General features: G+C 44.0%; 1 protein-coding gene across 7 annotated transcripts in view; it reads left to right on the forward strand.

Moving 5' to 3' along the window:
* Positions 1–27,822, forward strand: part of LOC140425249 (RNA-binding motif, single-stranded-interacting protein 3) — a 2,012,293-nt gene that overhangs the window by 1,285,598 nt on the left and 698,873 nt on the right. For all 7 annotated transcript variants that reach the window (XM_072509361.1, XM_072509362.1, XM_072509358.1 and 4 more), the window contains one exon: positions 3,242–3,411. In XM_072509361.1, coding sequence (XP_072365462.1) covers positions 3,242–3,411 — 170 coding nt within the window. The remainder of the gene's footprint in view (positions 1–3,241; positions 3,412–27,822) is intronic.

The following is a 27,822-nucleotide window of genomic DNA, read 5'->3' on the forward strand; positions in this document are numbered from 1 at the left end:
GTTTGAAAAACATGACAACATTGCAAAGTGGGTGAATTAAGTTGTTCTTTCCCACGAGTTACTTAAAGAGCCAGTGTGTGGGATTCTCTCAGCCCACGGCGGGCCGGAGAATCGCCGGGCCGGGCGCAAATCATGCGAAGCCGGTCTGCCAATTCTCCGGAGAGCGGAGAATCGGTGCCATTGGCGCCGGCGCGGAGCCCATAGGGGCTGAGCCGAATGGGCTGAGCGGCGGCACAAAAAATCCGAGTCCCGCCGGCGCCGTCCATGTGTGGTCTTACCCGGCGGGACCTTGGCGTGCATGCATCCGAGGCGGCCTGGTGGGGGGGGGGGGGAGGGGGGTCCGGCCCCCAGGGGGGCCTCCGCTGTGTCCTGGCCCGCGATCGGGGCCTACCGATTGGCAGACCGGACTCTCTGGCTGGGGGCCTCTTTTGCTCCGCGCTGGCCCCTGTAGCCCTACGCCATGTTGTGTTGGGGCCAGTGCGGAGAAGATAGTCACTGCGCATGTGCGCATTGCTGCCGGTCGCAGTGTGCGTGCGCAGACCCGCAGCGCCCATTTTACGTCGGCAGCTGGAGCGGTGTGGGTCGCTCCAATGCTGTGCTGGCCCCCTGTAGGGGTCAGAATTGCTGCTCCTGAGGGCATGTTTACGTCGTTGTACAACGCGACAGCGTTTATGACGGCGTCAACACTTAGCCTCAGGATCAGAGAATCTTGCCCAATATGTTTCACACTGTTAAGCCTGTGGGGAAAATCCTACCTGCCTATATAAAATCTGCCAGAAGCAAGAAAATGGCAGCTCCCCCATTGCCTAGCCTAACCACAGCTGGAATTCTGATTGAGGTACAGGTCAATGGACGATTTTACAATTTGGGCCTAATTTTGCATTCTTGGGTCACAATCACCTCTTTAGTTGTCTTTGATGTTACTTTTCAAGATATGGCCTTCAATTGAATATGTTACACTCTGGATTTGATCCTAATCAGTACTCCATTGACGTGTCTCATTCATTTTTAGTAAGACTTGAGACTGCTGAAAGCTGATTGCACCTGAGCTTTCAGGCCTGTTTTGAAACAAATTTAGGCTGTGCAATTTAAAGGGCATTTTGTGAAAATCTGTTTGATATCCATGTTTGTGGAGGGAGTGGATCAATAAGTGATTTTTGGAAGTTGGCCTGCAATTCTTTCAGCTTTACATTGTAAGGTTCGTACATTGATTTTGTAGATTTCCCTATTTACTGACTGCTTTGTATTATGCTGATCATCATACAATTTCGAGTTGAAGAATGTGAATTGTCAAATAGAAGGACAATAAAGGGAAAAAAAGGCGTTGGAAGGACACCATTTCTTTAAATATCATAGATTATCATAGAATTTACAGTGCAGAAGGAGGCCATTCGGCCCATCGAGTCTGCACCGGCTCTTGGAAAGAGCACCCAACAGAAGGTCAACACCTCCACCCTATCCCCATAACCCAGTAACCCCACCCAACACGAGGGGCAATTTTGGACACTCAGGGCAATTTATCATGGCCAATCCACCTAATCTGCACATCTTTGGACTGTGGGAGGAAACCGGAGCACCCGGAGGAAACCCACGCAAACACGGGGAGGATGTGCAGACTCCGCACAGACAGTGACCCAAGCCGGAATCGAACCTGGGACCCTGGAGCTGTGAAGCAATGGTGTTATCCACAATGCTACCGTGCTGCCCTTTTTTTTTGTTGCCAGGCTGTGTCTTTACATATGTGTCTTTATATAAAGTTGAGAGGGGTAAAATTCAAGAAATTGTTTACATATTTAAATATAAATCCAATTTTGGCAGCTGGGTGGTAGGCTAGGATACAACCGTCTTTATCATAGAATCCCTAATCCGTTGGCACGTCATCAGCCGGCCCACCCAATAATGCTCCGCCCCTGATGGGCCGAGTTCCTGATGGCGTGGGCCACATCTGGTCCCAGCGATTGGGAACCTGGCATGCCATCTGCGGACAGTATCCAGTGCTGTCACACTTGGCTGGAATCCATGCTGCTGGCCGGCAGCTTCTGTAGGGCGGGTGGGGGGGGAGGGGAGAGAATGGGCTGTGGGGTCGGGGTGGGCAGGTATGCGGTCCAGCACGGCAGGCGCCATGTTTCCTGGCGCAACCAGTGGGGGCGTAGGCGTGCACGGCTGCAGCTTGTCAGCCCTGCACATGCGCGGCCAGGGATCTGGCGGTTCTCCAGCCGTTCTCCGTGCAATCTGCGGTTGTTCCACGCGGTACTGGTGCTCCCCCCCCTTACCGGTACCGGAATCATTGAGGGATTCGCGATGATTTTCCCGTCGTGGTGCACCATGGAGTCTCCGTTGGCGTTGGCATTTAGCCTCAGAAACGGAGAATCCAGGCCCTAATATTTACTGGTGAGATGAAAATGTCTTGTCTGACAAGTTTGGGTTATTTTAACTCCACTCTTAATGTGCTCAGATGCATAGCAAAATAATCTGATAATTCAGCATTAATTGACATCAAATTGGCAATCTTAATCAGAGAGGCTCTAAGAAGCAAAAGATGATGCAAAATTGGATCTGTCATACTGATCTCTTGAGGTTATGCTGAAGGGTAATGTAAGTGCAGAGTAGCCAGAACATTATTGTATATCTAGTCAGTCTACATTTGGCCTGTGAGTACTTGATGCCACCATGGTGCAGAATGTAACAGTGTTTTCCAGTGCAGAAATTCCATATCTAAAAGGAATCAGTTAGGTTTTGTAAGGCAAGCTATGTATTTCATGACTACATAAATCTTTAACAATATCTTCTTTGAAAGCTCTTCTCCCAGTTTCACTTTAAAGCTTTTTTAGGTGCCAAGAAGATTACACTTTTAACAAGATATGCGCAGCATTTGAAGTATGTGTCACTTGATGGAAAGATAAACCAGGCACGCAACAAGGAGTTAAATGTGAAATAGGAGGGCAGCACGGTGGCGCAGTGGTAGCACTGCAGTCTCACGGCGCCGAGGTCCCAGGTTCGATCCCAGCTCTGGGTCACTGTCCGTATGGAGTTTGCACATTCTCCCCGTGTTTGCGTGGGTCTCGCCCCCACAACCCAAAGATGTGCAGGGTAGGTGGATTGAACATGCTAAAATTGCCCTGTATTTGGAAAAAATGAATTGAGTACTCTAAATTTTTTTTAAAAATGTGAAATAGGAAAGATATTGTCGTAAAGATTAATATATTTCTCATGTATTCTTTACTGTTTTCATGTATTTCAGCAATCCTATGCACCAGCTCCTCACCCTATGGCTCCTCCCAGTCCGAGCACAAACAGCAGCAACAACAGCAGCAACAACAGCAGCGGTGAGCAGCTGAGTAAGACAAATCTGTACATTAGGGGCCTGCCACCAGGCACCACCGACCAGGATCTCATCAAGCTCTGCCAACCGTAAGTTCCTCTATTCCTTCCTTCTATTAAAAAAAAGAGCATTTTCATCCACAAAAACATGTTCCTTCGCCTCTTGATTGACCTCAGAAAGGCACTACTATGACACAGAGTGGTAAAGGTAATTTTTCTACCTCATGGTCCTCTCCTGAACAGTGTGTCAAGTATTCTTGTTCTTCATATCATAACTATATTTTCTAATATCTGCCAATGAGTATTACTTTAAATGTGGTTACTATAGTTTTCCCAATTTGGAGATGATACACAATGTCATTTCAAAGGCATTTAGTTGCAAGACAAGTAGAAATCACTTATTGTATTCTGCTAAGGCAGAGACCATTTATGCTGTTAGTTTGTAATTTTCAGTGTCAGACCTTCCAAGAGTTATTTCCCAGGTTGCATGCATCCCGTTCACAAGATCCATCTTGTGCCACAGCTCATGTGGGTGTGATTGTGGAGCAGCTCTGTCGGTCATAGCAAATGCTCTCATTTAAGAGTTCAGCCCAGGTTGAATATTGAGCTAAGATTGACCCATTTATGTCTGAAATGGGTTTCTGCAGATTTCTGGCTAAAATATGGTAGTGGAGCAGGAACAATCCGGAGGAAATTCCACTACCATTAGAATTAGTAAAGTGTCATGTTGTTGTGCCTGAAGAGGAAACGTGTATTGAAAGAAATTTAAATGATGGTGCAAATTGCTATTGATATTGACCCTGTTAACTAAAATAAATTCTTTTCAAAAGTAGTAACTTAGCCAGTGTGTTTATTTTTCCACTTTCTCAACACTACGTCATCAAAAGAATTTATATTAAATCCTTTAAGCTAAGGACAGTATCTAGTACTTCTTTGATGACCCCTGAACAATGCGGTAGTTTGTAGGGAGGAAGAACTCATTTACAGATGGAATGCAGCATATGATTGAAATACATTGACGTATAAATATAAAAAGGTGAGTTTCTTCTCAGCTGGCAGGGTGTTTGCCTGTATTCTACAATTTATGACTAACAGCCCTCAGGAATGTGGCCCTTTTAAGTCACATGCATTTTTTAAATTCAGAGAATTTGTATTTAAATGAAACATGCCACACAGGTCATTATTGCAACTTCACACTTAAACATTCCTAGATCTATCTGTACAATGCGCCAATGATGAAGTTGCCAGTGTTCTATCGGATTGATTCTTGGAAGGATCTACTTGTATAATAAATGAACTATTTTGTATTTTTAAATTAGATTAATTTTTTAACGTTTCACGTTTGATTCCCTAAGTGTGTTGAACTGGCAGGTACGATTGCAGTGGACTGCTACAATTGTCTCGAGTTCCTTTGAACTCGGGTGGAAAGATCAGGATGAGCAATGCCTCTTGGTGCATGTTGAGTGACTGCAGGGTTTAACTTAGCTGCCATGTCACAATGATTGAGTAGTCCATATCTTTTTATTAAAACAGTAAAAAAAATATACAAGGCCAAACGGTACAAACACTAATTTTGTGTTAGAGAAACAGGGTACCCTCCCCTCAGTACCAATGTACGGGGAGGATGATTGAATAGTCCACTGACGATCGCTTGGCTGGTGATTAAAGTAAGGCAATTGGATGACGTGCGAACAGGTGATTGTGCTCATAGATTGAATCTCAGCAGCAATTACTGCCTTTGGGAAAAGAGGAGAGGAAAAAGAAAATCAGCAAACAATGTGTTTCAATAAAGAAACTGAAAAGAAATGTAATTAATGTTTGTGTTGCTGATAATTTATTTAGTGTATTGCTTAGTCATACACATCAGGAAGCTTCTAGGTTTGAATTCTCAGTCTGCTGGGTTAACATTGGCGTGCCTGCTTCTTAGACAGCGTAAAGAGATTTAAGGTTCTACACCAGAGACCATTGCTGGAAATTGCATATCTGGATTTCAGACACGGATAGAATTGAACATTTGTGATTTTCTCCTGCGATTACATTGTATGTTGATGCTGACTGCTGAGGGACAAATTCACAATTACCATTTATTTTGTTTAATTGATTGGTGCTTGAGAATGTGGAACCAATTATCAGAAGAGTTGAGATCCATATTTGAGCTGAACATTTGTTGGTAAACTCACACTGTAGACAGATTGTTCACCAGCTGAAAATGGAAAGGCCAGGAGAGAAAACCCCAATGAAAGGTCAACATTTTGTTTCTGCCAAACCAAAAGAAAGACTTACATTTATACAGCGCCTATCATGTCTTAAAGAAAGAACCTACAGAACCTCACGTACAGTACATTACTCTGAACTGCAGTGATTGCTGTTAAGTAAGCAAGCATAATTGCCATTCAACACGCGACATGTTTACAAAAACAGATGAAGATCAATGACACTGGTAAAATTCTTTTGAATTCCCTGCTTCGAATAGTATGTTGTGAAATTTGACACTCACTTAAATGTTTAGAACAGGAGAATGGGGCTTTGCATGTGTCGTCCAAAGGACCGCATCTCTGTTGAATGCAGCACTCCTTTAGTATTGTCAGCCTGTTCCCAGGGTGGGGATTAAATGACACCTTTCTGACTCAGAGGTGAAAGTGCTTCCATTTGAATCAAATTTTTGTTTATTAAAAAAGTTTATTTTTAATTTAGTCTTGTGCTGTTTTTGGAGTTTTAACACTGAAGAAAAGGTTCATCCACTCTCCAAATCGGAAATTCCGTCACCTCATGATGGAAGACAAACAACTCCTTTATGTAACAAATTACACCCTGAATGGTCATGCAAGCTGTCCTCTCTCTACACGACTGAACAAGTTGTATTTTGGTAACACCAGAAAATATATATAACCTTATTGCATGTATGCCATTGCAAGTAAAGAGGCTGGGAACGTTTTCATAAGGAGATGACAAGCAGGGAAAACAGTTATTCAGTTTGTCATGTTTTCAGTTGACGAGTTTCAGTCTTATTTCATTTAATTTCCTACTTTGCCTTTGAAGTCATATGTGGGTGTTTCAAGTTCAAAGAGACTGTAGTGAGACACTGCAATAGAAAATTACAGTCCTCAGAGTAGCTGTTTTTTTAACAACGACATACATTCTATACATTCTTAGTAATAACAGGCCATTTGAATGAAAGTACAAACACATTTAAGGCTGTTACGGTGTTACTTTTTTGCTGTGACAATTCGGATTGCTAGAAAAATAACACCAGACTGTCGGGAATTTTGAAAGATTATTGCTGATAAAGTAGTCTTTCTTTGTGCTACCAAGTCAAAATAAACTTGTCAACGCACTTGAACTCACCTGCAGTCTCGAATTTAATGGAAAACCAGCATAGAGCTCTGCTTCTTGTCACTGAACTATGTTTGAGAATAAGCAGCTGAATCTTTTTAATAATCCAAGTGCAGGATTTGGCTTCCTTCAAGTTGTATTTTTTTAACCTTATTGCCAGATCCTTTCTATTGCCCTGAATGCTAAAGGTTAGGAATTATTTGGATTGTGACTGGGCGTGTCTCTTTAATCGCTGCTTTGTGGTCCAATTCACAGTTGCAGCAAATTCTATTTTATCCTCTTTAGTGTCAGAATGTGAAATCGATGTTCCTGTGGCTTATGAACCTGCATATGGTAGAGGACATTGCTTTGAGCCAACCTACCCATTTGCTTTGAAATTGTTATCCAATTAGTCCCAGTCCCTTGATCTTTCCCCACAATCCTGCACAATACGCCTTTACCATGTTTACATAAAATTCACTTTAATAAGTTACTATTGAAACTGCTCCCACCACCTTTTCAGCAGTGCAGCAGCCTGCATGAAGAAAATGGTATCACTTTCTCAGCTGATGCTATCCTTCCGTTGATGGCCTGATCTGTCCCTCCTGCAGCATTTTCCTCGTTGGCTTTGCAAGAGGTGTGCTGAAGAGATCCTGTTTGCAATTTACAGAGGTTGCAGTCCGTAGAGAGGTGCCGGGAGGACATCTGAGCACAGTATTAGCAGGGTTCAGAGAGACATGGCACTGTCCACGTTCGACCACAATTTTAGTTAGCAAACTCTGACACGTCAACATGAAAAACTAATGGTTGTCATGTATTAAAGAAAAAGTCGAATATGGCATGGTCTTTTAAAATCGTTTTTAAAATTCCAAGTACGTTTATCCAGTCTCTGAGCAGTGTACAAGGCAAGGTGGGAAAAATTGCTATTTTTAATTGCATGACCGCCATCACGCAGTGCAAATAGGGTCAGTGATTATCATTTCTTTTGATGCTCAGGATTTGGTTATGGAGTCAGCATGTTCATTTCATGACCAGCACTTTGAATTGGGCTGGATCTCAGAGCTAGGTTTGTAGTACGTTTGAATCAGTCCTGGAATTAGATGACTAATTTTGAAATCAGATGCACGTTCAGTCGGATTTGCTTGCAAAATCCAATGTTAATTTGGAACACTGAACAAAACATTTGTTTCTTTTGTTCCCTAATAGCCCTGACCTACTTCAAAGACGGTTGCTTAAAATTGGCATTACTTTATGTTAATTGGCATCATCACCAAACCATTACAGATCTGTGATGACACAGGGCAACCCCACAACAGATGATGAGAACTTTGTGCTTGCCTTACTGCTTTTCATTTGATCAGACAAAGCTGAAATGCAATTCCAATTAAACTTTCTTTTTAATATAATCTTCCTTGCAATGAGAAAAATAATTAGAAAAGATTGGGTTAAGGCCTCCTGATGGATCAGTGAATTTATGGAGTGCTGTGTTGCACTGTACATATTTGGAAGGTCCCTCATCCAATCGCTTTTCCGCACTGAGTTATTTGATCGTGAGCAGGGTGGTGGAGGAATGCTGCAATTGACCTCAGCATTCCTGAGTTAAAGAGCAGAAAAGCTCCTAATTGCCTTCTAGCAGCAACTCCTGCTGGAAGTGTAATTATGTGGACATTGGGTAAGGACATGGTTGAACTCTGGTATGATGGCTGCCAGCAATTATAGTTATAACTTGAATGTGAGTAATGGTCGTCTCAATTAACTACCAGAACTGTGAAACTGTACTCGAGCAAGGAGACAACACCTTTAGGAGGGGTGTGGATAAACCAAGGGAGAGGGAAAAAAGAAGCATCTTGTTACTTGACATGTATAAGCTTTTATATTCCAATCGGCAGGGTTCACATATGACTGCTTACTGTATATCCCTGCCCACTATTTTTAGGCTGTCATTAACCCATTTAAAATAAGCAAGTTGCTATTTTGACCAGAGTAATGGAGTACCATTGCTTACGTGTTTGTCAGAAATTCTACTGATTGGGATTCTTGCCTCACAGCTCCTCTCCTGACTGAAGGAATGGGTGATGCTTAGAAATTGTTGTCAGTGATATTAGTTTTCCAATGCATAGTAAATTTAGTTTGTATTCCTTTCCCTTATTTTCACTAAAGGGTAATCTGTTTTAACGGTATCCATTTAAAGGTAGTGTTATAGTAGCGGAACTGGTTGGCACAGATCCGGCATGAGGCAGAGCAGGATTTATTGCTAAGAGCAGCTGAGCTGTTTCATTCCTCTAACACATCCGAATCTCTGAAATATCTGAAGATGGTGGAGGACAAGGGGAAGGAGCAGTTGAGAAAGGACCAAGCAGCTCCAAGGAAGGTGAGGAATCCACTGCTCATCACCATGACTACCCAAACTAATGTACTTTGAAACTCTCCAAGGATGAAACTGAGAAAGCTATGCCTCCTGACAGAAGTAAAAGACCAATCGTGCCAACCCTTGGAACTGCAACTGCACAATATTCCAAGTTCATTGCTGGAAAAGGGTGAAAGCTGAAATGGCCTATGACCATCAACAAAGCATTGTGGATGTGAATGCCATTACTTATGAGGAGAGCAAATTCAAAGGGGAATCATTGGTTAGTGACATATAGTTTGAAGACAATTTGAATATTTGGATCTTTGGAGATATGTATTACCCATGAACCATGGCGCCTCACATTGCCTTTTCTTATTCTTTCATAGGATGTGGGCATCACGGGCAAGGCCAGCATTTATTGCCATTCCTGATGACAAGGTAGTAGCGACTTGCCTTATTGAACCACTATAGTCCATCTGAGCTAGGTACACTGACGGTACTTTTATGAAGGGAGTCCCAGATTATTGACCCAGTGCCAGTGAGGAAGCATCAATATAATTCCAAGTCAGGGTGGTGTGTGGATTGGAGGGAAACTTGCAGATGATGGTGGCTGCTGCTCTTGACCTTCTAGGTGATAGAGGTTGCAGGCTTGTAAATTTATGTCAAAGGAGTATAGGCAAGTTGATGCTGTGCATCTTGTAGATGGCACACACTGTTACCACTGTGCACTGCAGGTGGCGGGAGTGAATGTTTATGTTTATGGTTGGGGAGCTGATCAAGCGGGCTGCTTTGTCCTGGATGGTGTCAAGCTTTTTGAGTGTTGTTGGATATGCACTCTTCCAGGCAACTGAAGAATATTCCTTCACACTCCTGTCTTGTGCGTTGAGGAATCATAAAATCATAGAATTTACAGTGCAGAAGGAGGCCATTCAGCCCATCGAATCTGCACCGGCCCTTTGAAAGAGCACCCCACTTAAAGCCCACGCCTCCACCTTATCCCCGTAACCCAGTAACCCCACCCAACCTTTTTGGACATTTAGGGAAATTTAGCATGGCCAATCCGCCTAACCTGCACATCTTTGGACTGTGGGAGGAAACCGGAGCAACCGGAGGAAGCCCACTCATACACGAGGAGAACGTGCATTTCTCCATACAAACAGTGACCCAAGCCGGGAATCGAACCTGGGACCCTGGAGCCGTGAAGAAACTGTGCTAACCACTGTGCAGCCATGCTGCCCAGATGTGGGCAGGCTTTGGGGAGTCATAAAGTGAGTTACTCACTGCAGATTTCCCAGCCTCTGGCCAGGTCTTGTAGCCACAATATTTATATGGCTACCTCAGTTTAGTTTTTGGTTAATTGCGACACCTAGGGGGATAGGGTTTCATGATGGTAATGCTTTTGAACATCGAGGAAAGATGGTTCGATTCCCTTGTGTTACTTCTCACTTGCCAGCTCATGTCAAAATGTTGTCCAGGGCTTGTTGCATGCAAGTATACACTACTTCAGTATCAGAGGAGTCATGAATGGCACTGGACACTTTACAGTCTTCAGCAAACATCCCCACTTCTAACTTTACGATGGAGGGAAGGTTATTGATGAAGCAGCTGGTGATGGTTGGGTCTAGGGCACTACCCTGAGGAACTCTTGCAGTGATGTCCAGGGACTGGGTCAATTGTCCTACACCCACTGAGTTGTGAGGGAGGGAGTTCCGGGATGTTGCCCCAGCGACAGTAAGGAACGGCTATATATTTCCAAGTCAGGGTGGCTTGGAGGAGAACCGCCAGGTGGTGGGGTTCCCAGGTATCTGCTGCTCTTGTCCTTCTAGATGCTAGTGGTTGTGGGTTTATAAGGTGCTGTCTAAGGAACCTTGGTGAGTTGCTGCAGTGCATCTTGTAGATGGTGCACACAGCTGCCACTGTTCATTCGTGGTGGAGGGAGCAATGAAGCAGATATCCTGGGTGATGTTGAACTTCTTGAGTGGTGTTGGAGCTGCAATCATCTAGGCAAGTGGAAAGTATTTCATCACACTCCTGACTTGTGACTTGTAGACGGTGGACAGGCTTTGGGGTTACTCGCCGCAGGATTCCCTAAGATTCCTTGCCTTTGACCTGCCCTGGTAACCACAGTGTTAATATGGCTAGTCCAGTTTTAGATCAGTGGTAACACTCAGGATGTTGATTGTGAGGGATTTCGCAATGGTAATGCCATTGAATGTCATGGGGGAATGGTTAGATCCTCTCTTGTAGGAGATGGTCATTGTCTGACACTTGGGTGACGCGAATGTTACTTGCCACTTGTCAGCCCAAGCCTGGATATTGTCCAGGTCTTGCTGCATTTGGACATGGACTGCTTCATTATCAGAGGAGTCGCGAATGGTGCTGAACATTGTGCAGTCATCCGCAAACATCCTCACTTCTGACCTTATGATGGAAGGGAGGTCATTGATGAAGCAGCTGAGGATGGTTAGGCCGAGGACACTACCCTGAGGAACTCCTACAGTTATGTCCTGGATCTGAGATGATTGACCTCCAACCACCCCAACCATCTTCCTTTGTGCCAGGTATGACTCCAACTAATGGAGAGTTTCCCTCCTGATTCCCATTGACTCCAGGTTAGCTAGGGCTCCTTGATGCCATACTTAGTCAATTGCTGCCTTGATATCAAGGGCAGTCACTCTCTCCTCACCTCTAGCATTCAGCTCTTTTGTCCATGTGTGAACCAAGGCTGTATTGAGGTCAGGAGCTGAATGACCCTGGCGGAACCCAAACTGAGCGTCTGTGAACAGGTTATTGCTGAGTAAGTACCGCTTGATAGCACTGATGATGATTCCTTCCATCACTTTACTGATGATATAGAGTAGGCTGATAGGGCGGTAATTGGCTGGATTGGATTTGTCTTGGTTGTATTTGTCCTGTTTCTTATGTACAGGAAACACCTGGGCAATTTTCCACATTGCTGGGTAGATGCCAGTGTTGTAGCTGTACTAGAACAGCTTGTTTAGGGTTGCAACAAGTTCTGGAGCACATGTCTTCAGTACTGTTTACCGGAATATTGTCAGGGCCCGCAGCCGTTGCAGTATCCAGTACCTTTAGCCATTCCTTGATATCCCGTGGAGTAAACCGTAATGGCTGAAGACTGACATCTGTGATGTTGGGGACTTCCAGAGGAGACAGATGGACCTTTCACACAGCACGTCTGGCTAAAGATTGTTGAAAATGTATTTTGCACTTATGTGCTGGGCTCCTCCATCATTGAGGAAGGGGATATTTGTGGAACCTCTTCCTCCAGTGAGTTGTCTAATTGTCCGCCACCATTCACGGTTGGATGTGGCAGGAGCACAGAGCTTATGCTGGTGGGGTGGGAGGAAGGGGCGTGGGGCAGTGTGGTGAAGCTTGCTCCTGAAGCAGCCCACAAATAGCGCTTACTTGATGGATCCAGCCCTTCTTCCTTCCCTTCAGTTCCCAATTTCTTGATACCTTACAAATCCAAGTTAAATACACTTCATGCTCCACCAAAACCAAGTGATATCCTGGGAGAAACAAAAGATGCAAATAAAAACCAAGGTCAATTTAAGGAAATAAGTCCGAGGAATTTCTGACCAACCTTTTTAGGAAATCAAAATCACTCGAACAGATCATTCTGGTACTTACAATATGCAGTACCTACTGTGATCTCCCCCTCAGCCAGGAACAGCATGACTGAAGTAATATATACGTAAAACAAGGGCATGTGAATTAAAGTGCATGGACTGAGAGCAATGTGCTGCTCCCTCTGCATCCAATCAAAGCGTAAACATTTATTTTGTTTCTAACATTTGAAGTTGATAGTTTTATTAATATATGAATGATTAAGCATTTTCTGTAACTCGTTATGAAATATTCGACATGTGTTAAATGTATTCAATCTTATTCATGAGGTCATGGTTAGTGAACTGTTGCTCTTTTTAATGAATACTATCCCACCAGCGTCACCAATAATGTTGCCAAATTAACTAGATATGGCAGTTATTAATGATAATATTGCTTTTCAGAGTCGCCAGGTATCAAATGATACCACCACGAGGCCTTACCCGGATATTGATCAAAGTACCACACAACCAGTTAGTCAGTTCAAGTTCAAGGATAGTTTATTTACACATAAGGATTACTTGGACATGCAACACAAAACAGTACAAGTTAAACTACACCTAACAGCTACAATAACCTATACTTAACTTCAGGGCAACCGGCTCTTTGCAGATGAACAAGGCCTTTGTTCTGATCTTGAGTGGCTGGGTGGAAGAAGTGGCTTCGCTTCTGCTGGTCTCATCCGTCTGGCAACGATCGTTGGTCTTGAACTTGTCTTCTGGTCATAATGCTACACTTGGTTTTAGGCGTAGGCCGGGGCCAAGAGAGACCGAACACATGGCTGTGTCTCTTTTTATCCCTCTGGGATTTCCTACTCTTTGGGGCAGTCCTTAGCTTTGGACCCAATAATTCGACAGGCTTCGATCACTGCCTACGATTTTGGCCAATAAAGGGGTGGGTGCCTTGATGGCTTTGCGTGTCCTGAGCGGCCATTGACCGTGGCTGTTTGGGCTTTCGTAGCAAAGAGAGTGGCGCCGGTTAGTCTGCATCTGTATTGGTTACCTGAGTATAGTCATTTTGTTCTGGGGAAATGAGCCATTAGAATGCAAACGAGCGGGGGTTTCTTCGCGTCTATCTGGGCTGCAAATACACACACAAGCTCTGAGTGTGTCTGAGTCCTGGGTTGGCCATAATTCCCATGGTCCTTTGCAGGTGGCCATCTGAGATGGCTACAGACCAAACCCGATTTTAATCTTGCAGCCCACTGAGATGGAGGGCCACTCATGAAGCCCACTCAGCAACCTACGATGCCAATCACTGCTCTAAAATGTAGAACGGGCAGCACGGTAGCATTGTGGATAGCACAATTGCTTCACAGCTCCAGGGTCCCAGGTTCGATTCCGGCTTGGGTCACTGTCTGTGCGGAGTCTGCACATCCTCCCCGTGTGTGCGTGGGTTTCCTCCGGGTGCTCCGGTTTCCTCCCACAGTCCAAAGATGTGCAGGTTAGGTGGATTGGCCATGATAAAATTGCCCTTAGTGTCCAAAATTGCCCTTAGTGTTGGGTGGGGTTACTGGGTTATGGGGATAAGGTGGAGGTATTAACCTTGGGTATGGTGCTCTTTCCAAGAGCTGGTGCAGACTCAATGGGCCGAATGGCCTCCTTCTGCACTGTAAATTCTATGATAATTCTATGAAATTCCAGCTCTTTTAGCCAATCCCCATGATTGATTAAGATGCCATGGCTCTTTTTTGCATTTACAATGACAGAGTTTAAACTTAGACATAGAGCAGACACTTCCTGTATCAGCGTAATAACACTGAAGTATTGAGCTCTTTGATTTGGGTGAATAATTAAACACACTGCCATTTGTGAATAGTAGGAAGAATGCTGTCAGTTAGTTGCTTTAATGTCGTATTTATATTGCAGAACCTTTTCACTGCACTGACTGCAACTCTGTTACTGTTGAAAGCAGTCTCTATATTTATGTTGGATAGAAACAAAGGATGAAAGAGAAGTTAGACTCAGAAGAAAGAAACAAAGATTTTGTTAAAAAGTGGCAGACATGAGAGAAGTACAAAAACAAAACCAACCAGTCACATTTCACATCTTCTGTCGGAGTATGTGTTCTGGAGGCAGCCTCTCGGCTACATCTTTTATCTTACAAGATACTTGAAACATTTAGCATAATGATGTTCTGTCTGCCGCTCACTTGACGGACGTTCTGCAACAGACTTCACATTATTAAATGATTCACAATACAGTAATGCTTAGAAGTCACCATTTCAGGAGGTATTATTATGCTGCAGGGGTGTAGCAGTTCTCGCTAATCTTAGTTACCCTACATCATTGAAAAATTCTTTTAAATTATCATGTAAGTGTTTTCATGATTTTTTGCAGCGGGCTGACTCTCCTTGTTGTTACTTAGATTTGTTAAGCAGAATTTATTAAAAGGGAAAGTCTTTTGGCAAAAACATCAGAAAAGGACAGCCACCGTTTCACAATTGTGATAATGATCTTTGAGCACTTGTCAAATGGCTGGCAAACCACTTAACCATTATAAATGACAAAATATTGTGATCTAGCTGTGAAGTGTGCAAAATGTGTACAGAACAGCTGAACAAAAATTCCAGTTTACCCATTAAACCTTTCATGTAGATAGAGCTGTTTAGTGCCTTGATTCACTTGTTTTCTCAGTGTACGGTTGTTCCTTTGCTTCTGTAACCGTGGTGCAGTAAGATGGGCATGTTGCCATTTTAGGGAGGAAGGAGTGGATTGAGACAGATGCTTATGATAGTGAGTCCCAGTTACAACACCATTTTTGTGGGGTTAGCGGCATATTTGTCATTAGGTTGCTTTTTTCTTCCCCTGGAACCTGCCGTATTTTTTATGTTTTCCATTTTACTTTCCTATCCTGCTTTAGTTAATTGTCCAGATCGTTTACCCACCTTGCAGTTGAAACAAACTGACAGTTCACAATTTTAACCTGCTCAACTGAGCAGGCAATAAGGACATTGACTCATTATTAATGGCATCCAGTTTTACATTTGTGTGGAGGGACGCAATGGCATCATTGTAGGGCCAGGAGGGGTTCATATGGTCCTCTTGATCCTACATAACATGCTGCTGTGGACTTGCGCTCCCCTTTCCTGAGCACAAGACTGTTACAGATGGCATCTGAAGTCATTCCTTCCTCTCCATCTGACATACACGAGGCATGCCATAGTTCACCCGCTGAAAATAGGCCCAGTTTTAAAATCAGGCCTCGAGGTCATTTAGGTATCTTTTCTTTCTTTCATTTTATCCATCACGCCTTTAACCTTGTATGCATAGCACTTCTGTCATTTAACTTTCTAATCTCTCCCTAAACATTTAAATAATTTTGTTTCTTGTTCTATGTATGGTTGTTGTGTGTGTTTTGTCTTTCTTCCCACTCCTTTCACATGCTCTGTTCCTTCTACCCGTACAGTTCATCTGAATTATCTTCCATATCTAAGAAGAGCATCATTACTGCAGTATTGAGGCATTTCCTCCATAGTTGCTGCACAATCTGCGGTGTATTTTCCTGCATTCTTTTGAGATTTACAGAATCTGCAATGGTTTGATTATTTTATAATTTTTTTTAAGGCATAGAAGCAGCCACTCTGGTTTAAATGAGGAAGAGAAACCTGTGATTCATGTCTGGACATATAAACCTGATCCAAAATTAATCTGAGTGCTACAACAACAACTTGAATCAAAAAGCACATTTAATAGGAAAAAATAGGGACAAAATGGCAAGGTAATTCACAGCTGTCTTATAAAACGAAGTATGACATCGAGCCTCGTGAGGCGATATTTGGTCAGATGAACCCAAAGCCTGGCCAAAGAGGTAGTTTTAAGGAGTGTTTTAAAAGAGGAAATGCAAGGTAGAGAATAGAGAGGTGGCAAGGTGTAGGGCGGGTATTTCAGAGCTTGGAGCCTGGGCAGTAAAGTAGCAGCCACCAACAGGGACATGATTAAAATTGAGATTCGTAAGAAACAGCAGGGGCTGTTTAGCACCGGGCTAAATTGCTGGCTTTGAAAGCAGACCAAGTCAGGCCAGCAGCACGGTTTAATTCCCGTAACAGCCTCCCCGAACAGGCGCCGGAATGTGGCGACTAGGGGCTTTTCACAGTAACCTCATTTGAAGCCTACTTGTGACAATAAGCGATTTTCATTTTCATTTCATTTCAATCATAGAATCAACCGAATCATAGAATCAACAGTGCAGAAGGAGGCCATTCGGCTCATTGAGTCTGCACCAGCCTTGGAAAGAGCACCCCATTAAGCCCGCACCTCTACCCCCGTCCCTGTAACACAGTAACCCCATTTAACCCCCTTGGACACTAAAGGCAATTTAGCATGGCCAATCCATTAACCTGCCCATCTTTGGACTGTAGGAGGAAACCGGAGCACCCGGAGGAAACCCACGCAGACACTGGGAGAACGTGCAGACTCCGCACAGACAGCGACCTAAGCCGGGAATCGCACCTGGGACCCTGAAGCTGTGAAGCAACTGTGCTAACCACTGTGCTACCACCCCCCCCCCCCCCCCTCCCCAGGCCAGAATTAGAGGAGAACAGAGGGTTATGATACTAAGAACATTCTTTGTTGGTACTGGGAATTTTAATTAAAATCTCATTATTAACTCTGAATTACCCTCCCCACTTTGTTTTAAATTTGTCTCTTAAATATTTGTGTATCCTTGTTCTTTGAGATGGATAAGTTTGTTTCAGTATTGATGTTTTAAAAACATTTAATGAAATAAAAGTACAATTTCAGACCCCTTCTCATCACCATACTTGTTTTTGTTAACATTGCATTCCATCCTAGGGCCTCTGCTATCATAACTATGATTGTGCCCCTTGCAAAATTAGGAGGGTGTCTAGATAAAATTAGAGCAAATGGATTGTTTTCACTTTGTCTATTCACTCTCAAGTGTCGGGAATACCGGTAATTTCAATAGAATGATAGAAAACATGGTATTGGAACTCTGAGATAAATGCAGGATCAATCCAGCACCAATGGAGAGAGGCAGAGATGGTTAACATTTCAGGTCAGTGACCTTTCTGGTGAATGATTAGGGACTAGAAATCTATGCTCTCAGCGCTTTAATGTTTCTTGCATTTTCTGATTAATTATGTTTTTGACATGGAGTGATGTTTGGTATATTGCCCCTTCTTCCCCTCCGCCTCCCAATCTGGCTCATCATTTGGCCTCCATTCTGAAAGTTAAAATAAAATTTTGATAGTTTTCTCGAGCACGTTGTGATGAGCCCAATCTTCTCTGGAGCGCTAAGCACATATATGGTTTTACAGTAATCTGGTCTTACTCATATAATACAGAGAACATTTGTTCAAATTCACCATGGGAGTTTGAGAATTTGTATCCAGTTAAAAGAATGAATCTGGAAATAAAAATCTTAGTTTGGTAAAAGTAACCTGGAAGCTGTTGGATTGTCCTAATAATGTACTTCAGGAAATATCCTTACCTATCCTGTTTTGTATCTGATTCCAGTCCCACACCAATATGTTTGGCTCTCCACTCCCCTGTCACTCAGTTGTATCCATAGGAAATGGCTGGCTTTGATGCTCACATCTCGAGTATAAAACACAAATGATTAGTCTGGTGGTCCTTTTAAAATGGATTCACCACTTGTTGCATCTGTTTACTATCTTGCTAAAATCAGTTATCACAACAAAATATTGCCCAGTCTGTTCATTTGTAGAACAATTAAGTGTTTTTTTTGTTGTTTTTGATACCCTGGTATTTTGTTTCCAATGTGGAATAAGTAATCTTGTGGCTTATTTAAATACCGTAGTATTACAGTTGATCAATGTCCACTAATTATTGTACTTAACTATTCAAATGAAGTAAAATGCACATTCACAGTTATTACACATAATCTAAAGTGCTGTTTTCCATAAATCATTTTGACAGTGGTTTTGTTTTAAACAGAGACTTCTAATCTTATCATTCATGAATGCATTGTAAAACCATATTTTTTGCAGATTCTAAACATCTTTTGAGAGTAGAGCTTCAGACAGTTTTATTTTGGTTTGAAGTCATATGAATGGGAACATTGTAACAGCTCCTTTGGAAGAATGTGAGTCACTGATGATAATCCTCAAACAGGAAAGTGTGGTATCTAATTGGAGCAACACTCATGGGCAGTTCTCATCTTTATATGTCGAGATTGCATCGTAAAAAGATAATCTATTGAAATCTTTAAAATGATTTCAGGGACAGAAAAATATTAACGCTTTGAAAAAAAAGCTGAATAAATGTGTTTGTGTAGTGCCTTCACACAGACTATATTGATTCCCTTGAAGGCAGGCAGCACCTGTGGTGTAACCTATGCAACTCACATGGTGCCCATCATTAATATCATTGAAGACATTCATGTTGACCATTCAGATAATGGGCTGTGACACTGCTGCCCCTGAGGAATCAACTTAGTTTATGCAGTGCAAACAAATCTTTCCCTTGTGCCTCTTAGTAAATTTGTGATTGTGAATATTATGAAACATAATGGAGAATTGTGTAGAATCATTAGGTAGTTTTTCATTCACTGTATCTGGAATTAGGATAAATATTCTATTTGCCTTGGTTTTGCAAGATGATATGGGGCTTTTAACTGAATGACTGTTCAATAATAGCTGGACTTGAATACATGTAAGTAGATGTATATCATAAACAGAATTCTTCAACTCACCCTGTCATAATTTATTTTCAAAAAGAATCCGAGAGCATTAAATGCTTGACAAGCACTGGTAGAGTATTACACCTGATCACATGACTTCAAATGTTAATTGTTCTTGCCTTACAAAGATTGATGGAAATGTAGTTCAATATTTATTTTTGCTCATGGTTTTACTAAGAAGCACAAGGGAAAGATTTGTTTGCACCACATAAACTACGTTTGCTCATGGTTTCACACCAGCAGACATGGTACAAGCGGTGGCTCTATTTGTAGCCTACTCAGCTGTGATTCAGAAAGTTGTGGCTTCAAGTCTCATTCCATAACTTTGAGAATAAAAATCAAGCTTTACACTGCAGTGAGATACCGAAGGAGTGCTACACTGCCAGCGTTGTCATCTTTTGGATGAGATGTTAAACTGAAACTCCTTCAGCCCTCTGAGGTGGACATATTAAAAATAAAACACAACACTCTTTCGAAGAACAGCAGGGGTGTCTTGGCCAATATTTATCAATTAATCAACATCACAAAAAAATTAATTAGCTGGTCATTATAACATTGCCATTTTTGGGTGTTTGCTGATTACTAGTTGGCTGTCTTTTTTCTTGCATTACAACAGTAGCTACACTTGGCTGTAAAATGCTTTGGGACCTGCGGTAGTCATGAAAAGTGCTATGTAAGTGCAAGTCTATTTCCCCCCCCCCCCCCCCCCCAAGTTCCAATTCAAAAAACCAGGAAACTCACCAGGCAAAGAGGGGTAATTGAGTGTGAGGAAGCAGAGGGGCCAATAAAGAAAGATAACTGAGCGGGAGCAAGAGCGGTAGCAGAGGATGGGTAATCTAAAGGTGGGGAGTGACTTGCAAAACTTAAGAAATAGGAGCAGGAACAGACTCTCAAGCTTGCTCTACCATTCAGTATGATCATTGCTGATCTTCTACCTCATCTCTGCTTTCCTGCCTTCTCCCCATATTTCTTTATTCTTTGAGACACCAAAAATCAATCTTCCTCCGCCTTGAATATACTCAACAGTGGAGAATCATTAGCCCTCTGGGGTAGACAATTCCAAAGATTTACAACCCTCTGAATGAAGAAATTTGTCCTTTTCTCAGTCCCAAATGATCTACCCTTATCTGGAGGTTGTGCTTTTGTGTTCCAGGTTTCCTAGCCAGGGGAAACAATCTTTCGACGTATAGCCTGTCAAGCCCCTTCAGTGCCTTGCACGATTAAATGAGATCACCTCTCACTCTTATAGATCCAGAGACTGTAGGCTCAATTTGTTGTATTTTCTTTTATTCCCTTTTCTTCCCATGTACTTAATGATCTGTTGAGCTGCTCGCAGAAAAATACTTTTCACTGTACCTCGGTACACGTGACAATAAACAAACCCAATCCAATCCAATCCAATCCAAACTGTCTCATTCTGAGAACCAATCGAATGAACCTTTGCTCCACAGACTCCAATGCAAGTATATCCTTCCTTAAACATGGAGATCATGGGCTGGAAATTTGTGCGGGAGGGAAGTTGAGATGGAAAGTGGCGGTGGGGGCGGATTCAAATCTGAATTTGGCAGTGGCCCTGGAGGTAGTTGAGTGCTGAGACTGGTTTGTACTCGGTTTGCCTGAGTTCTTTGGAAATTGATCCCAGTTGTATTAAAAGCTGTTGAGCCCTCGGGTTTGAAACCCTCACACACCCTTAGCCCCACCCATGCGCCCCATATTCTCCATAGCCTCCACACAGTATCCTCAGGAGCCATGCAGAGATGGAAGAAAAACACTTCTACCAATCTAATAGAATTCTCACACAAACACTTGAAACTGAGAGAACTTGCATTCATACAAACTGTTTAAAAAAACTTAAATCCCCTTAATGGTCGATCTGTTGTCAAAACAAGCAAATATCCATTTCACTAACCACATCAAACGCACCGGATTTTTCAATAACCTGCTAAAACTGTGAATCAAAATGTATATATGGCCATTCTTAACATAAGTAACTCCTGATCTTTTGACACTCAGCAAGCATTCATAATGCCATGACTATAATTTAAAAACCTTGGGAAATCTAAATAATGGAGATTATTGTAAATGCAAAAACACTCCTCAAGCAATGCACTCCAGCGGCAGGTTTTATTTTTAACTCTGAGTGAAGTTGCAAACCTTTCCCCCAAAATGTAAAGGCTTAAGGATTTAAATCATTTCAGATCATGGCACTTAAGTAGACCTTAAATCTACCCTTCACAAGCGTTTAGCGCTTAAAATCATGGTGCTCAAGGGGGGACTCTACCCCCGACGATGTCGGAGGCGACGATATCGTTAATTTTGAAGAGGGATAAAGATCCGTTGCAGTGCGGGTCCTATAGACCCATTTCATTATTGAACGTGGACGCCAAATTGTTGGCAAAGGTACTGGCATCGAGGATAGAGGACTGTGTCCCGGGGGTGGTGCACGAAGACCAGACAGGGTTCGTAAAAGGGAGACAACTGAATGTTAACGTGCGACGACTATTAGGGGTGATAATGATGCCCCCAGTGGAGGGGGAGGCAGAGATAGTGGCAGCAATGGACGCAGAGAAGGCATTTGATAGGGTGGAGTTGGGAGTATTTATGGGAAGTGTTAAGGAGGTTTGGGAACGGGTTTATTAGCTGGGTTAGACTTCTTTATGGGGCTCCAACGGCAAGCGTAGTTACAGGTCGACATAGATCGGGGTATTTCCGACTATATAGGGGAACAAGACAGGGATGCCCGCTGTCTCCATTGTTGTTCGCGTTGGCAATTGAACCTCTGGCCATGGCGTTGAGAGACTCCAGGAAATGGAGAGGGGTGATTAGAGGGGGAGAAGAACACCGAGTCTCGTTATACGCGGATGACCTATTGTTATACGTGTCGGACCCAGCGGGGGGGAATGATAGAGGTTATGCGAATTTTGAGGGGGTTCGGGGATTTCTCGGGGTATCGGCTAAACATGGGGAAGAGTGAATTATTTGTGATACATCCAGGGGACCAGAGTAGAGAGATAGAAGGCTTGCCTCTAAGGAAAGTGGAAAGAAACTTCCGATACCTGGGGATTCAGATCGCTAGGAGCTGGGGAACCTTGCACAGACTTAATCTGACACGGTTGGTAGAACAAATGGAGGAGGACTTCAAGAGGTGGGACATGCAGCCTCTATCGCTGGCGGGCAGGGTGCAAGCAATTAAGATGATGGTCCTCCCGAGGTTCTTATTTGTATTTTAATGTCTCCCTATACTAATCACCAAGACCTTTTTTAATAAAATAGACAGGAGCATCACGAGCTTCGTGTGGGCAGGGAGGGTTCCGAGAGTAAGGAGGGGGTTCCTTCAGCATAGTAGGGACAGAGGAGGATTGGCACTACCGAACTTGGGCGATTACTATTGGGCCGCCAATGTGGCAATGATACGTAAATGGATGATGGAGGGTGAGGGAGCGGCGTGGGAAAGACTGGAGAGAAAGTCCTGTAAAGGGACGAGTTTAGAGGCGCTGGTGACGGCGCCGCTACCGATCTCACCTAAAAAGTTTACCACGAACCCGGTGGTGGCGGCAACATTGAATATCTGGGGACAGTGGAGGCGACAGAGAGGGGTGCGGGGAGCCCTGGTGGGGTCCCCAATCAGGAACAACCATAGGTTCGCCCCAGGAAGAATGGATGGAGGATTTCAGAGCTGGTACCAGTTGGGAATTAGGATGGTGGGAGATTTATTTATAGATGGGACTTTTGCGAGCTTGGGAGCATTGGAGGAAAAGTATAAGTTGCCCCGGGGAAATTTCTTGAGATATATGCAGGTGAGGGCGTTTACTAGACAACAGGTGAGGGAATTTCCGTTGCTCCCGACACAGGGGATACAGGACAGGGTGCTTTCAGGGGTGTGGGTCGGAGAGGGCAAGGTGTCAGAGATTTACCGAGAGATGAGGGAAGAGGGGGAGGAGTCGGTGGGCGAACTAAAAGGAAAGTGGGAAGAAGAACTAGGGGAGGAGATAGAGGAGGGTATGTGGGCTTATGCCCTAAGCAGGGTAAATTCCTCTTCCTCATGCGCCAGGCTTAGCCTGATTCAATTTAAGGTGCTACATAGAGCACACATAACGAGAGCAAGATTGAGCAGGTTCTTTGGAGTGGAGGACAAATGTGGGAGGTGTGGCGGGAGCCCGGCAAACCACGCACATATGTTTTGGGCGTGCCCGGCACTGGAAGGGTATTGGAAGGGAGTGACGGGAGTGATTTCGCGGGTGGTGAAGGCCCGGGTCAAACCAGGCTGGGGGTTAGCTCTATTTGGAGTTGCGGAAGAGCCGGGAGTGCAGGAGGTGAAAGAGGCCGACGTTGTGGCCTTTGCGTCCCTAGTAGCCCGGCGCAGGATCCTACTCATGTGGAAGGAGGCGAAACCCCCCGGACTGGAGGCCTGGGTAAATGATATGGCGGGGTTCATTAAACTGGAGCAGATAAAGTTTGCCCTGAGAGGATCGGCTCAAGGGTTCACCAGGCGGTGGCAGCCATTTCTCGACCACCTAGGGGAACGTTAGAGGGAAGACAGATGACCAGCAGCAGCAACCCAGGGGGAACGGGGGGGGTTAGTTTAGGTCAAAGATAAAGGGGTTTTGTTACTTGTGTATTGTTAAAAATTTCTGTATTGTCATTGTTGCGTTTGCTTTGTAAGAGGGGAAAAATTGTTGTTTGGGAAAAAAATTTCAATAAAACATATTTTAAAAAAATAAAAAATCATGGTGCTCACACTGTGATTTAAGGCTACAGGAACAGTGGAAATTGGGTGTGCTTGTATTCAACTGTCGAATCAAATGTCCTGCTGAGTTTGGATTTGCCATCTGTGTAATTCATGCCCCGCCACCATCCCCTTCTGGCAATGAGATCTACCATAAATAGAGTTGGATCTTCCCCCATCTGAGTAACAGCTACCATTATTAAAGTCATCCTAACCCTGCAGAAGGCCACACCCTAAACTGCACATTGTACTCCAGGTCAGGTGTGATCTCCCCAAAGCCCATTACAATTGTAGTAAGATTTATTTATTCTTCTATGCTAATCCCCTGGCAATAAAAACCAAATGCCATTTGCCTTCCTAATTGCCTACTGTACTTGCATTCTAATGTTTCTGTGTTCCTTGTACGGGTAACCCAAATATCTCTTGAATATCAACATTTAAAAGTGTCACACCTTTTAAGACATGTGCTGCTTTCTAGTCCACTAAAGTGAATATTCTCATACTTCCCCACATTATATTCCATCTCCCACCTTGTTGCCCACTTACTTAGCCGGTCTATACCCTTTGCATCCTCCTTGTGTTTTCTGCACAGCTTGCATTTGCATCTAGCTTTGCAGAGGGGAACCAGAGATGGACAAACTTTGATTCCACAAATAAGTTATGGTAACTCTCTGATATTGCACTGATAACTAATAGTAAATCAAGTGTTTGTATGAATATTAGATTGGTAGAAGTGTTTTTCTTCCATCTCTGCATGGCTCCTGAGGATACTGTGCAGAGGCTATGGAGAATATGGGGTGCATGGGTGGGGCTAAGGGAGTGTAAGGGTATCAAAAAAAATTAGGTTCTTATCATAACTAACAGCAATGCAACAACTCCCTGATAGTCTACATGTAACTGATAGCAATAGGTGTAATGATTCAATATCCATCTTTAACTAAAAGTAATCCTGTAACATGCTGATATTCATGCTAAAACCATAGGCAGAATCCCCATTACGACCTAAGGAGAAATTAGGCTCCTCTAGTTGGCCCATTTTCAACCGGCCTAATCTCTCTCCTGACCTCTGTGGACTCTAGTTTTGAAGTGGGATGCACGGTAGCATAGTGATTAGCACAATTGCTTCACAGCTCCAGGGTCCCAGGTTCGATTCCTGGCTTGGGTCACTGTCTGTGCGGAGTCTGCACGTTCTCCCCGTGTGTGCGTGAGTTTCCTCCGGGTGCTCTGGTTTTCTCCCACAGTCCAAAGATGTGCAGGTTAGGTGGATTGGCCATGCTAAATTGCCTTTAGTGTCCAAAATTGCCCTCAGTGTTGGGTGGGGTTACTGGGTTATGGGGATAAGGTGGAGGTGTGTGGTTAGGTAGGGTGCTCTTTCCAAGAGCCCGTGCAGACTCAATGGGCCGAATGGCCTCCTTCTGCACTGTAAATTCTATGAATCTATGAAGTGCAATTCCATTTGAAGGTGACAATTGGGAATAGGGAACCTCAGTCAAGAGTTGACCTGTATTTGGCCTTCACATGTCAAACCAGGGTGGCACAGACAGATCTGAACCAAAGAAAGATATTGCATACAGGTAAATGAACTCAGTGTATGAAGTTTCTCAGCAGGCACATTGTCCTAAATTCAGCTCAGCATCAACATAACTAAACCACTAGGCTCGGATTCAAAGAAGCAAAGTGTTCAGGTAATTCTGGATCATAGTACAGGCAAGGCTATTTGGCTCTCAGTACAGGCACTCTCTTGTAAGCCCATTTTGCCATACTTCTTTTGAAATATATATCCCATTCCCTTTGAAATTATATTTTAGTCTATATCTCAATAGCCACATGTGTGAAGTGTCCCATGGTCTAAAGTCCTCATTTCAAGGACTTCCTTCCTCCCTTCAGTTCATTGAGAGACTTCGAAGCTTCCCACATCTAATGACACACGAGGCAGACAAAGCACATACTAATGTCTGTTTCCATAGCTCTCTTTCGTGGAACAGATCGCAAACCAGAGGCTAAAACTTGAGGGGTGATGCTCTACACCAAGCATGGCTGATCCAGAGACTGTCCCATTTCTAATCCCTGCCGTAGGCATATTGGATTTACAGATGAATACCATAATTTACAGGTTACCATTTCTTTTTAAAAAATTAATTTTTATTAAAGGTTTTCATAAAATATCAATAACAAAATGAGAAAGAAAAAAGAACCCAACAGGGTTAAGTACAAAACACAATCCCCCCAAACCCCTCCCCCCTGTACATAAATAATAAATTAACATTAACACCCCGACTTAACACAACAGGTGTATACACCCCCTCAGACCCTCCAGTGTAAATAACATAAACAAAAATAAAGTAAACCCCACCCCCCCCCGAGCTGCTGCTGCCGCCATTGACCAATGTCTATCGTTCTGCCAGAAAGTCTAAGAACGGTTGCCACCGCCTAAAGAACTTCCACCCTCTCCAATTTAATGAACCCTGCCATATCTCTGATCCAGGATTCCACGCTTGTGGGCCTCGCATCTTTCCACTGAAGGAGAATCCTTCGCTGGGCTACCAGGGACGCAAAGGCCAGAATTCCGGCCTCTTTCGTCTCCTGAACTCCCGGCTCCTCTGCCACCCCAAATATTGCAAGCCCCCAGCCTGGTCTGACCCTGGATCCTACCACCCTCAACACCGTCCTCGCTACGCCCTTCCAAAATTCCTCCAGCGCTGGGCATGCCCAGAACATATGGGTGTGATTTGCTGGGCTCCCTGAGCACCTAACACACCTGTCCTCACCCCCAAAGAACCGGCTCATCCTTGTCCCGGTCATGTGTGCCTTGTGCAGCACCTTAAACTGTATAAGGCTGAGCCTCGCGCACGAAGAGGAAGAATTCACCCTCCCTAGGGCATCTGCCCACGTCCCCTCTTCGATCTCCTCTCCGAACTCCTCCTCCCACTTACCTTCCAACTCCACCACGAGGCCTCCTCCTCCTCCTGCATCACCTGGTAAGTTTCCGAGATCTTCCCAACTCCCACCCACCCCCCCGAGAGCACCCTGTCCTGTACTGTGTGTGGCAGTAGCCGCGGGAATTCCACCACCTGCCGTCTGGCAAACGCCCTTACCTGTAAGTACCTGAAGGTGTTCCCCGGGGGGAGCCCATACTTCTCCTCCAGCTCACCCAAGCTCGCGAACGTCCCGTCCACAAACAGGTCCCCCAACTTTCATATCCCTGCCCTGTGCCACCCCGGAAACCCTCCACCTGTTCTTCCTGGCGCGAACCGGTGGTTCCCCCGTAATGGGGTCCACGCCGAGGTCCCAACTTCCCCCCTATGCCGCCTCCACTGCCCCCAAATTTTGAGGGCCGCCACCACCACCGGTCTTGCAGGTTACCATTTCACCTTGCATGGTTATGAAGTCCTGGAATCGGACTCGCACTCAAGAGCTTCTACCCACTGACCCACAAGACCCCATGCAAAGCCTTGGTTTTCATTTCCCTCCATTCGCTCACCGATGGAAGCAATCTTTCACTATTTATGCACAGTAATGTCTCTGGATTTTAATGGCTGCCTCTCTCTGAGTACCACTGTCTTTACTACTCTTGATTCTCCCAGTTCTGAGGGAGGTCCCCATGCCCATCCCCAACCCTTAACCCCTGCCTGACGCTCTTCAGGCCCAGTCTCTCTTAGGTGCACATGCATTTTCTTACAGTGGTGCTGCTGAAATCATGTGGTGAATGCAATATGAGATCTGGCCAATTATAAATGTTGAGAACTTCGAATGTGAGGTGAGATTAATTGGTATTGAAGATCCAATGTGTGAAGAAGTGTCAAAGGAATGAAAAAATTAATTT

The sequence above is a fragment of the Scyliorhinus torazame genome, chromosome 6 (genome assembly GCF_047496885.1).
Source record: "Scyliorhinus torazame isolate Kashiwa2021f chromosome 6, sScyTor2.1, whole genome shotgun sequence".
Classification (NCBI taxonomy): domain Eukaryota; kingdom Metazoa; phylum Chordata; class Chondrichthyes; order Carcharhiniformes; family Scyliorhinidae; genus Scyliorhinus; species Scyliorhinus torazame.